At 33.9% G+C, this 14,792-nt stretch overlaps 1 protein-coding gene across 1 annotated transcript in view; it reads right to left on the bottom strand.

Moving 5' to 3' along the window:
• The window catches only part of TTN8 (Structural maintenance of chromosomes (SMC) family protein), a 188,954-nt gene that overhangs the window by 71,439 nt on the left and 102,723 nt on the right, over positions 1–14,792 (bottom strand). The window contains exons 5-10 of the mRNA XM_089800051.1: positions 12,996–13,262; positions 12,588–12,858; positions 8,242–8,365; positions 8,040–8,150; positions 7,843–7,950; positions 7,569–7,708 (exon numbers count right to left, since the gene is read on the bottom strand). Of these exons, the coding sequence (XP_089656177.1) occupies positions 7,569–7,708; positions 7,843–7,950; positions 8,040–8,150; positions 8,242–8,365; positions 12,588–12,858; positions 12,996–13,262 (1,021 nt within the window). The remainder of the gene's footprint in view (positions 1–7,568; positions 7,709–7,842; positions 7,951–8,039; positions 8,151–8,241; positions 8,366–12,587; positions 12,859–12,995; positions 13,263–14,792) is intronic.

Raw genomic sequence — 14,792 nt, 5'->3', positions numbered from 1 at the left:
TTATGGTCATACAATGCAAAAGATGGATAAAAAAATCAAAGTAGAATATCACTATATTTGTTATTTAGTTTCTTCTCTATTTTTCTTTCCTACTTACTAGTAAATGGTTGTACGAGGATTCATAAACTCAAACACATTTATGAATGGAAAATGTACAAAGCTTAGCTATGAATTTTTAAAATATTTTTTACTATTGGGATCCTATAGGATCCTTTGGTCGAGTTGGTAATATCACGGCGAGCAACACGCCCTTGTAGAGGGGGTTGTCTCGAGGATAAGCAACACTTGCTCATAGTAATGATAGAGGGTCATTTCATCCCCATCCCATCAACCCAAAAAATGTCTCCATTCGCAAAACAACTATAAAATATTGGAGCGCATTCATGAAACACAATGACTACTAATAGTCATGGAACTTAGTACAAACAATTATAAGCAACTTGGTTTTCCACTCTCTCCCAGTGCTCCCCTTTTTCTCCAAGAGTCTCTAACTCTACTAGAAATAAAATCCCTCATCTCACAATTCATAAACCAATTTGAAGGTTAGACTTATCTCATTATTCAAACACCAATTTAAAGGCTGATCTTTCTAACATTTCGTCTCCTATCTCTTCACATATGAATCTCTTCATCTTTGGGTTGACCATTCACATTATTGTCCCAAATGATGATGTCTAGGTGCATCTTCAATTACTCCAAGTGTCGTAAATGCATATAAGAAACATTTTTCAAAGGTTTCCAACTACTACCATCACAATGGACAAAATTGTCCATAATAATTTTTATATCCAACTCTTTGTCAATCACTTCCTTAGTTACCAAGTACCCCAACCCTTCCTCCAAATGTGAGTGCATCCAGATGTAGTGGGAAGGTGAGTTGTGAATGGCAGCTCACAGGAAGCACAACATCTAGCACTAGACGACAAAGGCCATTGTGTCCAAGCAATTGCAGACTGTGAGGAATGAGTTATGCGTTCATGAAGACGGCTACAATCTCTATGTTAACGAAGACAGACTGCAGTAGTTGTGTTGACGAAGACAAACTAGAGCTCATAGAACATTTCCAAATCATCTTGTGCTCCATTGTGTCTTGACTTGTCATCTCACATTGCGATAAAGTACACAATGATGGCTTTTGTTTTGTTTTTATTTTGGTTTTGTAGGCTTTTTGAGAACTCAATATAGTTTAGAACTTAACTAGCCGATACGCTTTTTTATTTGGGAAAGGCCTATCGATGAAACCTTCACTCTCGCACTAAGAAAATAACTTTTTCATTCAAAGGGAAATTAGCTTTTCCGTGAAAAATAACTTTCCAATTAAAAACAACTCTTCTGTCGAGGTTCGAAGAATAACAGACCTGTATTCAAACAGGGGCGGTTATTACTTCACCATGTATTTCACCGCTCCTTTCACCCATAACTAGGTAAGAGCAAAGATTTTACCTTGTGTACTACAACAGTTTTGGCCACCCTCGTATGTTTAATCCTTTTTAGGTCTTTCCCATGTAAAATAAAAATATTTGGCATTAGATGCGATACCGTTGCTTTGTTTTTTTCGGTTGGTATATTTTTAGGCTTTAGAATGTACACTTTGAAATGTTGAGTAATTGGGATTCCACATTTCTTGAGGTTATGCTTGAAATTCCTGTGTTGGATTACACAATTGTGATTTTAGAGCTATATCAGCTGCATTCTTTATATAGTTTTAAAATATTATTGGAAATTATTTGAAATAAGGAAATAATAAAGTTTTCTTATTGCATAATTTGAAAAATAAGTTCATCACTTATATTTATTTTGGTAAATAAGTGGGTACCAACATTTCTATAAATTTTAAAACTTATGAACAATTTTTTGTTCCACAATAAATTTGCAATATCTTTGTTTAGAATTTTAAATAAAAAAATTTCTTGTCATTAAATTTGTATATTTTATTAGTGTGAAATTAAACATATTAATGTAAAAAATTATTTTCAAAGTCATATATCATTAACTTTTTCAACTAATAAAAAAATTTACATATTTTAATAAAAAATTAAATAAGATTTATACTCTTTATCAATATATTTATCAAAAAAAGTTACGACTAAAGTTCATCTATAATAATAAGATTTGTCTTCTATGCTCATATGAACTCACAAATGACTGTAGAGAATCAAAGATGAACAAAATAGGATGATGACTATGGTTAAATTATGGTATTTAAAATAAAAGGCCCCACCTAAAAATATAAATAATTATGAATGTAAGTATTATAATCTTAAATATAATAATAACTCCAATCTATTAAATATAATCAACTAAAAGTATACCACTAATAAAATACAAAACAATATGGTCAATATAATAATTCTACTATCAATATATAATTTATAAATGATTGTATAATGTAATATAAAATTATAATATTATAGAAAATCATAAAATTCTAATGATTAGGTTTAAATGTAGTTTTTGCCATCAAGATTTAGACCAGCTTGGAAACTATTGTTAAATGTTTGTACTTATGATTAAATTACTACTATGCTTGATTATAGTTAAAGAGTAAAGCATAAAGGGTAATTAGTAGGGTAAATAAGGATCCATTTATTGATCTCTAGATTTGTCATGAAAATATGTGTCTACAACTTATTAGATACTTCTTAAGATCCCCAATGAGTTCAACGGCATACAAGTAATACTTAACATATATGCATTGGATTAGTTGTAAATTTTCACATCTAACATAAACTTCTATTAGTAGCCATTATATAAATTTTTTACTATGCAGACTCAAAAAATAGTGTCCTCTAATTAACAAAATAGAAACCTAAATAATAGAACGGAATGTAGGCTAAAAACTAATGAAACTATAAAAACAAACAAACATATTTTAAAAATAGAAAGTTAAATACATTCAAATAAATAAATAATGTTTAACCAAATAAATTCAAAATCTAAATTTGGAAGGAAAATAAATTAATAATCTTATATTAAACTCGTTTATTATCTTTTTCTAAATCTTAAATTTAAGGTGAGTATCAATGAATAAGAATAATGCTACAATATTAAATTTTTATTTTTATACATAAACATATGTAAAAATGAAATGAAATTATTGCTTAGAAAATCTAAGAAAACATATATTACTATCATCTAAACACTTGCACGTCTTTTTGGTGCAAGCACTAGTTAATATTTGTTTATAACATTTATAAAACATAAATCATATTTTATGAAAATTGTAATACTAAATTTTTAATAATATAAATTTTAAAATGTTACATTATAATTTTTTTGGTAAATAGATCGCTGGATGGGGCCAGCTCCCTTTGCATTAATTATAAATAAAATATATATACAAAATAGATTGAACCAAATAAAAATGGCTAGAACTCTTAAACCATAGTTTAATGGTATGACATATATCTACCCAAGAATTCACAGTCTTCCCCAACTACCGACCTGATAAAAATGTATCCAAAACAATTGGCTACCTATACATATGCCAACATGTATTAATTGAAATTACAAACTAAAGCTTGCATGACACAAAACACCAAACCAAATAACACCTTACCCCCTCCCCCCCCCCCAACACCATGGCACACAATTGCACAAACTAGAGGATACAGACCCTCTTCTTGGGCCTAGGACTACAAATGTCCCTAAAAAGGCAATTGTCTAAACTGATGGGAAGCCGTCACTCCTCTGCTTCTTTCTTCATCTTCCTTGCATGAGCAGAGCGGGCTTTTACCACACAATTGCCTTTGCATCACCGTGGGCAAGTCCATTCACAACCTCCTCCACCTCCCGTTCATCACCCACACTCAAGTCCTCTCTGCAGTTAGGTAATGTAGGGAAGTCCATGTCTATCAATGTCACATTCTCCCCTTCATGAACCCAAAAGGCTTCACATTTCTTGTAGCCATGAAGCCATTACACTACAGAAGGTGATAGCAAGGAAGCCTCTTTTTATAGGAACATTAGATTCATGTCTATGTTTCCAGATTTACCTTTGAGCTCCTCCCATTCTACCCAAATGATGAGTGGAAAGCGGTACACTACCCCTACGAACCCTCTCTTGGGTCCAAGATAATACTACTGAGAAATTAGAATGGTTCAATCAGCATTGATATTAAAAAGCACTACATCAATTTCTCCCGAATACGTGTGCTTGAATACCATCTAGCACAAAATCTTTGCCTTGTTCTTCTACACACCTTTAGTGAGAGTGAAGACCAAGAACATCGTCATGATATTTGTCTTCACCCTATAGCTATGGTAGATAGAAAGGCATTCATCTCCCAACACAACCTTCATTGCATGCAAAATGAGGGGATGCTTTAGATTCAACATGCAAAGAATTCTCTTGTTTGAAACATCACTCAAGAAAGCTACCATGTTACTATATGACTCCAAGAGAATCGAGGTGTCCATCTCTCCAAGTTTTTATGGCACTAGCTTGTTCATACAATGACACACCTTCCAAAACTTGCATGGTTATATAGCCACTGCCCACCTGTCCTCATTAAATGCAAATCTAGCCAAATCTCTACCACACATAACCTGCATTTAAGTAGTGTATATTATCAGGTTGAAACATAGTCATACTGAGTTAAACTAAATATAATTATATTATATTACATTGCAATTATTAATAATATTTCATAAATATATATATACATTATATGTTGAATAAAAGATGTCTATAGAATTATTATTTTTGATTGGATGTCTATAGAATTATTACTTACAAACAGAAAATTTATTATATTGTATTAGATCAGTAGAGTTCCCTTTATTTTAATGTTGCAAGCAAAAGATTACAAAAGAATGCAGGAAAATAACTGTTACTGGAGTGTTTTATCATTTTATGCCCATTATATTTTGTATTTTCTAAGGGTTATTACAAAGGTATCATAGTTGTGATGTTCCTAGACTGTGAATAATGGGAAAAGAATTGAGAAATTTTGCAACAAAGTACGAGGTCAGATATTTTTGATACACAAACGGAAATTTAGAGGTAGGATAGACTGATCGAGTTACTAAAACAAATGTAGCAGCTTCAGAGTAGCATGCAAAATGCAAATCCAGCAAAAGAGCACTCACTAAGTATCAAGGGAAATTGGAAACCTTGAGGCTGCAATGAAATTAGGCAATTACTTAGAGATGCTTGACAAGAGGATGATGTATTGAAAAGGTAGGAATGAAAATAGAAGAGTTAAGGCTGAAGAAATCCACATTGTATGTTGAATGCAATGATTTAATATTTGGAAGAGATACTTCAATTGTCGCTTGTAGAGCTCAAGAAACATTTGTCAAGATCTGACGCATTAACAATATAGAATCAGTGCCACGTGAAAATGTATTATAAGGTAGCTACATTGATGGGCACCAATAAGTGAAGCATATTTTAGCTGATCTTTGTTCCAACAACAATTATCTTGAGTATCTAGATGCTGCTACAAATATTTCCAAAATGGAAGGTAAAGAATTTGATCAACCATTGGTCTATCATAAAAAAACTAAGAAAGATACTGGTAAAGATTTGTTGCGCCAATCTAACACCATGTCATTACAAGGTTAGCATTCAAGATGGGTACACGTTACAAAAAAATAGATACGACGAAACCCCAACATAGCTCTAGGAAAAAAAGAAAGAGTGGTCAATAGAGATTCACAGCTCATAACAGCTAAGTACACCATCTCAAGCAATTCACAAAAATATCAAACTTATCGTCTTTTATTCATGGATCAGCAGCTGCAACACAAGAAGCTCTTCAGCAACTAGGTCTGATTCAACAACTTGCAAGGAGACCACAAAGAGGTATGCCAAAACGATCAACTTTTGTCTTATGAGCTTCTTGTTAGAGCATTTTCTTCATCCATGTACCAAGATCCCAAAAAAAATGTCAAATGTTTGGCCATAAAAATGCATAGAAGACTGACTTTTGCTAGACATGCTCTACAACAAGAGTATTTGGTGGAGGCCCCCCCAGCTGGATTTCTAATCAACCTCTTCCATGGTGTCTCTTCATAAGACCAAATTTACCACAATAATGATGTGATAGTCAATTCATCGAAGTATATACATTCTATTATTGACCTCTCTTCTCAAGTCACTTGCCTATGCCTTTGTCCTTGGCTGCAAAAGCCTATTCTACACTTGGTGAATCAATATTGCTACCAAACTGCTTCTTCCTTACGTCTTACAAGAGATCATTGAACAAATTAACATTCTTTAGGTCAACATTGGTCGATATGATATTGAGTGTTTCTATGGAATGCTCGTAGGACCAAGGTAAGCTTTTCAACATTATATCCACCATGTCATCTTCTTCAATCATGTGACCAATAGAGACTAATTGATCAAGAATTTCTTTGAGGTTCAATAGATTTACCTCTAAAGACATCATTTTGTCCATTGTTATCACTAATAAGTTCCACCGGGATGTATCCCCCAAACCCCTATGTGAAAACTATAACCTTTAACTTTGTGAAAAAAGTTTGCCTCTTGTCAAACACTCTTAAAGATGTTATATTGCAAATTTCACCTAGAATTTTTCAATTCACCTCAATTTGCATATCAACATGCACCCCCTCAACTACCAATCTACTGCCATCCCCAAATTTAGGTCTTGATCCGCAGGTCCCTCTATTAATAACCCTATGTAACTATGATGATAACATATTCTTATGAAAGGACCTAATCTTATCTAACATCTCATGCAGATCTCATAGGCAATTACAGGTATCCATAAAACATTTGCTTGAAGGTATCTGCAGAGGCATTTCATATGTGACTAATAATTTAATGAGCATGACGGCTTCACAATTACACTCATCAAACTTTTCCTTGTCTTTACTCACAACTGTTGGCTAACAATTAGCACCAAGGACAATCTAATCAAGGCACCGGTACTCAAAGATAGCTAGCATCCTCTTTCTTGAAATGTTTGTAGTTGTTACCACCATCATCCTCTTCTCATCTCAAAGTAAATATTAACAATGCATCTCAGACTGTGAGCACTTTAACTCCAGAAATTAATTAGATTTACCTTCCTTCAAAATTTAAACCCATCCACACTCTGTAAAGAACAGAATCAACATAAAGTGAAGATTAACAATGCATCTCATACTGTAAGAACTTTAACTCCAGAAATGAATTAAATTTACCTTACTTAAAAAAGTTAAACCCATTCACACCCTTTAATGAACAAACTCAACGTAAGGTCTCTTCTTTATATTCAAAATTCATATCCTAAAATGATATTTTGATATCAATACATTTTTTGCTTATGCTATTCTGAAACTTTACTATGGACAGTTCTCTGACCATTATTATGCTGTGCTAATGCAATACATGAGGTGCGGATCTCATTTCATCATCTAAATAACCTGGTTAGGATTTCTACAGATTATTATTGAGTCCAATAGTCATGGTGAAGAGAGGAGCTGAGTTCACTAACATAAAGATATACACGCACGTGCAGAGATATCAGAATGCTCATGCAACACTGCCCATAAGTTTATACAAAAAAGAAACGTATCATAGATGATGTTTTTATAAAATAAGTAAATATAACCTTTTCCATTTCTGCATACTGAATCTTCCGTTCAAGTCCACTGATTTTTCCAGATGCTTCTGACTCTTTGATCTGCATTTCTCTTGCAGATCCTAGCTCTGTCATCTCTGATTCAAAACGGTCTTTGTTTTTCTTAAGAGCTGCAAATGGACAATAAAATCATCAAGCCATATTCTTTCAAATTTTCAATTTCTCTGCAGCTACATACTGGTTATTGAGCCTGTCTTTGAAATATCATCAAACATAGAGAAAATAAGATAATAAGCCAACCAACCTTCAACTGCTCGATCATCCCATTTCTGTGATCTTGCTTCCATGCCACCAGTAATCCCACCCGTCATGGTCCCAGATTTTGTAAGGAGAATCCCATCAACGGTAACCACTGTAAGATACGAAATGAGATCTAAAGACATCTAATTATCTTTACAGCAAAAAGACATTCAATGAAGCATCTAACAAGTACTGAATCACCTCTATAGCGCTCATTGCCCCAGCCAAGAGATTTAGCTTCATCAAGACCATCACAGACTAGTGTATTGCCTACTGCATACAGAATTGCTCTCTCCAATGCAGGATCAAATTTATTTATTGTCAAGGATACAGATAAAATGACCTTCAGGAATGCAATGTCAAATTCAAAAACATGAAGACAGGTGAAGTTAAATTGGATATTGAATAACATCAAAGACAAGTTTCGCACTCCCTCCCAATGTGCGTAGCTTTTCATGTATTGGTTTCACACGCACTGCTTGAACTGGTATAAATGTCTGAGGAGGAAGCCTTTGCTCCTTCAAATACTGCAAAGCATCCTCAAAACAGAATTTAGAGAAAATGTCTGTACATTTTACATTTATTAAAACAAAGGAAACTTAACTGCAGACAAACCCATCTAACACATCATAGTACATAGATGAAAGTTTGTGCCAAATTCTCCACAGAAATTCGAAGTACCAGAAAAGCCATGACATGGAAATAAAACATAATTCATGCTTATAAGCCATGGTCAGAAAAGCTTATTAGTTGGAAAATATAGCAACATCAATTAGCATTTTATACTTCATTATTAAGCACTGCTAGTTTACCAAGAAAAAGCATAACACAAACATGTAATATCAAACATTGGCCTCCCTTTTAATTTCTTATTTAGTTTTACTTAGAATTTATTTTAGTCATATCATATGCAGAATGACATATGAGGCCAACACTTTGATGTGTGTCTTTGCCAACCAGTTTAAATTAGAGTTTGCAAGTTAACCATGATAAAGTAAAACTGCAACACACATCACATAGCATTGCAAAAGAGCTATGTTTTGCAGCTGGATACAATTTGTTTGTAAACTGGGTAATGGATTGAACTGCATGTTTAGACATGATACATCTAGTTGTAGTAGACTTCATCCCTTGCCTTTTGACTAGGATTAAATACTGATTTTATTCATTCACTTATAAAAATTGGAAAGGAAACACATGCTTCATCCCTTTTTATCTCTTAGCTTCTGTAGCCACATAGATTTTACTGTACTCTAATTTTTCACATAGCCTTATTCTCTCAATATCAGAAATAAAAAATATTCTTAATTCGTTTATAGGGGTACAGTTGGGACGGAAATGCATAGCAGTACTTGCATGCATATTGTGCATGTGGATGTGTGTGTGTGTGAGAGAGAGAGAGAGAGAGAAAGAAAGGACTGGCTAGCCATTTTCTTGGGGATAGTAGAGAAGGGACAACAGTAAATAGCACATGCATCCTATGTGTGTGCACGACAAGTCTGCAGGGCCATTTCTTGGAGAACAGTAGGGAACAGAAAGTTACAGCAGTATATTGTGTGTGTGTCTTCCTCAAATGTTTACAAGTTTGTTTGACATGATATCAAGACTCAAGTTCATATATTCAATGTCCATTGATTCAAACATAGCTACAATAAAAGATTAAAATTTCATTATTTTGATTAGTCAAAGAACACAAGTTTACAAAATGAAAAATGTTAAAAATGTCCAACAATTGGTATAGCATAGCAGTAAGATCATGGATATCAAAATATACAAATGCAACCACTACACCTCTTACAGCTATACCCCTATTGGACTAACCACCAACATTCCCCTTCATGATTTGTGGCATGGCTTAACCACTTCCTATGTTCTATATGTCTAGTGGTTATATCAGGCATGGACAGGTCTATCTTTTGGTGCAACGGAAACCCTAGCTTGTAACAATCCCATCTTTTGTCCTTCCTATTCACAGCTGTACGTACAAAATGCTGATTGACTGTGACAAATGCAACTTACAAATGGGCAGATTTGTTAGGAATAGGCAGAGTTCATGAGTAAATATGGTTGTGGAAGAGTTTGAGAGATCCCCACACCTTTCTTTTCCCATAATTAAATTAGTCTTTTGCAAATGGGGAAAAATAAGGGGAGATTTTTGTTGTTCATAAAAGTTAACTTGTTATATTTTGGTTAGTATATTTGTATCCAACCATGTGTTCAAAATTTGTTGGCTTGTAGGTAGTTTCTAAGAATTAGTTGTTAGAGGTTGTCAATGGTTATGCTTTGGTTGGCAACCATCAAGTACTTTATATCATAGTTCCAAGACTCTCTAAGTCCTGGCAAGTCCCAAGATCGCTCTAAAGGAGACTAGCCAATTATCATTGAGTCCCAAGTTGAGTTAGCCTTCTTGATTCCACGTTGAGCCCAGGTCTCATTTCTATGCTTTATATTGATGTATGCCTCCCATAGTCATTGAAGGCAATTTGTTGTATAAAATATAGATGATCCTACATAGTCCAAATTTGGATTGCACAAGCACTACTTAGAATAAAGCAATCAATGCTCTTCATATACAATTTACTTAATATATTATAAAATACTATAGTTAGAAGTGTTATAATTTGAAAGTGAACATTTGGTAATGAATGTTAAGTCAAATTGCATTCGTAAAGAACCAAATCGATCAATAACTATTGTGAAATCGACATACCATGGAGACTAGCAAAATTAATTCAAATAAGCTTCAAAGCAAAAAGGAGAAGATCAAAGCTAATCAAGGGGAGACCGTGAAGTCAAACAATCCCTATAACTATTGGCACAACATGAACAAAAAATTAGGCAGCAAGAAGTAACTAACTCTTGGAATCCCTTGATACCGTTAACACTGTCAAAACCAAAATTGAAGCAGAAGCTAGAGTCAAAGCACATCCAAGCCGTAAATGGGAACTAGGACAATAGAGTATCCAACCAACTAAAAACATCCTATAGCTCATTGAAGAAAAGTGGTCAATGTTTTAAAAGAGACACCCTTTTCCTAAATAAGGATGTTCTAATCTTGTTGATCAAATACAAATCAAATCTCCACAATCAATTGAGTCCCTAAAAACAAAGCTTAGTTTAGTCGTGGAAAATAGATACTAAGGACTGCTTCACAAAAACAGAGTGTGAAGCATAAAAAACCAATCTCCAAGGCATCGAAGTGTTGCTGATCAAGGAACTCAAGTTGAAGACATTGGGACAAAGGGCTAGAACAAAAGGAAAAGAACTTGAGGGCAGTACTAGTAGCATCCAAAACACTCAATTTCAAGTCTTCAGAAGTGTCGAGGGTATGGAAATGTCCAAAAGTTCTCAAGGAGCAAAGGACCATCTCAAATAGAACTTCTTGAGAAGGTTCTAAAGACTACAATAACATCAAGCAATGGTCAAATCCTCTAGCCATTTCAAGTTTCAAAGTATAGAAGTTGTCAAAGTTGAATAAAGATAGATTTGACGACCCTATAAGGCATTGTAGGATATGTATGATAAAAAATGGGCAAATAACTCATCAAAATAGGTTAAGATATCTCCCAACTATGACGCAAAGAGTGGCAATCAATTGATAAACCAATATTTCAAGCACTAAGAAAGCCATATAGGGCTACCAAAGGAAGGAATTTGAACAAGGGTTAAATCTACTGAGAAATGACAAAGAGAATGGAGCCAAAATTTATTATACTCAATAGGATAAACATGAAAGTGTACAATATAACAAACAGCTTAAAGAAGAGATTATTCACTAAAGGATTAAAGAAAGGATGCTTCATAAAGGGGTTGATACCCTCTCTCCACATGAATATAATGATAATAACTCTCTCATCATCTAAGGATACAGAAAGTGAGTACAAAATGTCTTCACATTCAAAGAGAAAAATTGATGAAGATCGTGCTTTGAATGCTGGTAGTGCCAACAAACCAAGGTCAATTCAAGCATTACAAAGAGATTTTCATTTTATCAAGAAATTTAAAAAATATATATATAAAAAAAACCAAAGAGAGTCTAAAAGAACTTAAAGGTCCAAAAATTGTAGAGTTCCACACCAAAACAACTTCCTTACAAAGATGTCTAATGCCACTTGACAAATAACAAACCATTTGAATAAGAACTGTCCATATAATTTGAAAATTAAAAGAAAACAAGTACTCTATGCAAGAGAATTCCTTTCCACACAACATGACACTAAAGTTTCAAAGCCACGACTGCAATCTACAATGAAATGCACCCCAAGATACCTGTCTACAAATTTCACAAATTATAAACTATGTTGAGGATTGTTATTCAGTTGTTTGTAAGAAAAGCTGTCTCTACAATAAGTTACACTACTAAAACTGATCTGCAGTCTAAACAGGCAATGTAAATGATAAAGAATTTCTACAAGGCCTTTCACATATTGCATTCCTGTAGTCCATTACATATTATATATAGATACACGTTTCTTACTGTCTTAACATAAACACTTACAATGAGGAAAAAAAGCAAAAACCAAAAAAATTAAGTATGATTGTGTCCAGACTCCAAACACTTACAATGAGAAGAGAAAGTTAAAAGCAAAAAACAAAAAACTTAACTGCCCATTGAGGAAACCATGCCAAAGATAAGATGGTGTATTTGATAATTGACCTTATGATGTATCAAACATTTCCGACAAACATGCAATTTCACCAGTAGTACTGCACAAATGGAACAATCGGAAGAAAGAACATTCTACAGACCTTGATACATTCTTTCCCAGTACTTTCATCATCGACTACCACTGCATCCATGAACTTTCCCATTGCAACAGTGATTGCAAGATTATATTTTTTCTGTGTAGGCCTACAGAGGTCTGTCATGCGACCATGCACACCAGGGAAGAGACGCTTCAAGCTTTCAACAGCCTCCGATAGCTTTGCATCCCTTTCACTTTCACGTTTGTCAGCCTTTAATTCGCGCAATTGAACTTCTATTTCATCTACCTTTGCCTTCAAGTTGTCATACTTTGTCCTGAAGGATTCATAAATTCAGAACATGCCCTGTTACTGTTTTCCTAAATTAAGTTGCAAAAGATTCCGAAATCCCAGCAAAGAGGTAAATTTGATGCTTGCAAAACAAAAAGATATAAGGCTGTATTGGATTCAAACCTAGATTTACGATGCTTGTCTTGCATTTGATTCAGTTCACTTTGGACTTTCCAAAGCTCATCTGAATTCTTTCCAAGTGCGTCAAGAAGCCGTTTCAAACGAGCTTGCATTTGCTCCTCCTGTGAGGCTAGCTGTTGCTCCCTGTTAATCAGTTGTTGGAGGTTCTCTTCCAAGTTCTTCTGAGCTTCAATGTCAGCTTGCTGCTGTCTATCATATACCTCCTTCTCATTCCTCAACTTTGTAGTTTTCAACCCAGCTTCTTCCTTTCTGTGAACAAAATTTATGTAAGAATAGTCTTGCGATCATGTTTGTACAAAAAGGAAACAATTATTTTTACGAATATAGACAGAAAGATAATAAAGTACTATTATCATAATTTAACAATAAAGTATGAATTATTTGTTTTAAGCCAAATAGTCTGATTCACTATTGAGTCCAACACAGTTTCAAGTAGTCCATTATGGGTTCATTCAACTGTAGTCTGAATGAGAACAAAAACAGATAATGTTAGATATGAACCCCAACATAAATCAAATCAAACAGTTTCAAAGAATACCATAACTATGAAAAGATGGCATTTCAATTATAAACACATTGAACATTTTTGAAGAATTCCATACCTAGAACAAGATTGTCTGTGTGCCTGTATGTACGAAATTCATTTCTATAGAATTCATTCAATATATATACATGCATTCATTATTGTAGGATTCCATACCTGTGATGAGTTGGCATTTGAATATATGAATATATTTGTTTCAATAACAACTTGTCTTGTCTATAGAACACTATAAAAATGTGTGTACATGTGTCAATATGCACATTTGTACACGTACACACATTTTACTGTTTGTAGAATTCCATACCTACTATATATATATACATATACAGAGAGAGAGAGAGAGAGAGAGAGAGAGAGAGAGAGAGAGAGAGAGAGAGATTTGTGCTTGTGTGAATATACACTCATTTTTGGTAGAATTCTGTGCCTATGAGAAGATGATATTTAAATTATACACACATATAGACATGCATATGTGTAAGTATATCCACATATGTATATATAAATGTGCAATCTCACTTACAAGGACTTCACTCAATTCTCCCTAGATTCCCAAATAAGGTATGGATGATGTTGGGAAATGTAATTGTCAACTTAATTCCGACTCAAAGCCTGCAACCATGTTATTATTGCAAGGGTAACACATATATAAGCCAACATTGTGCAAATGGGCTTCAAATCCACTATTGTGATAATCAAAATGTACACATGGGATTCCTTTGAAGTTCTATCCAACAAACTTCTGGTTGTTATGGAGGCACCAATTGGGAGATTATACAAAGTGCCTCAAGTCGTTTCACCCAGCTCACAAGCACAGAATGACAGCCTTCATCTGACCTCCTAGCCCTGCTTCGGGTGTCTTGTAAGTACTATATCTCCCCTCCAAAATGAGACGATCCATAAAAAATACTTTAGAAAAAACTTCATATGTATCATATTATACACAGGGTGAGGTATAGCAAGGTTAAACATATAAAATGTGTATTGGCTGAAAGGTAGAATATTCTATATCTGATGTAAATTTAATGATTAACATACAATTCGCTACAATATACATCAAGACCCCAACAAGTATAGCGGCTGCAGATTAAAATATATTTTCTGAAATCCTATCTCTATTAGATTGCTCAGTTATCCGATGATGTTGTCCTTGTTCAATTATCCTTGCTGAATATGTATTTTTCTTCTGCTGCTCATCCCTTCAATGGTTTGAATAATTTATACTGTATTGGTCAGAT

Source organism: Cupressus sempervirens, chromosome 9 (assembly GCF_028749045.1).
Source record: "Cupressus sempervirens isolate cs-2001-9-10 chromosome 9, ASM2874904v1, whole genome shotgun sequence".
In the NCBI taxonomy this organism is placed as follows: Eukaryota; Viridiplantae; Streptophyta; class Pinopsida; order Cupressales; family Cupressaceae; genus Cupressus; species Cupressus sempervirens.
Note: the sequence above shows the minus strand (reverse complement) of the source record. Positions and strands in the feature narration are given on the sequence as shown.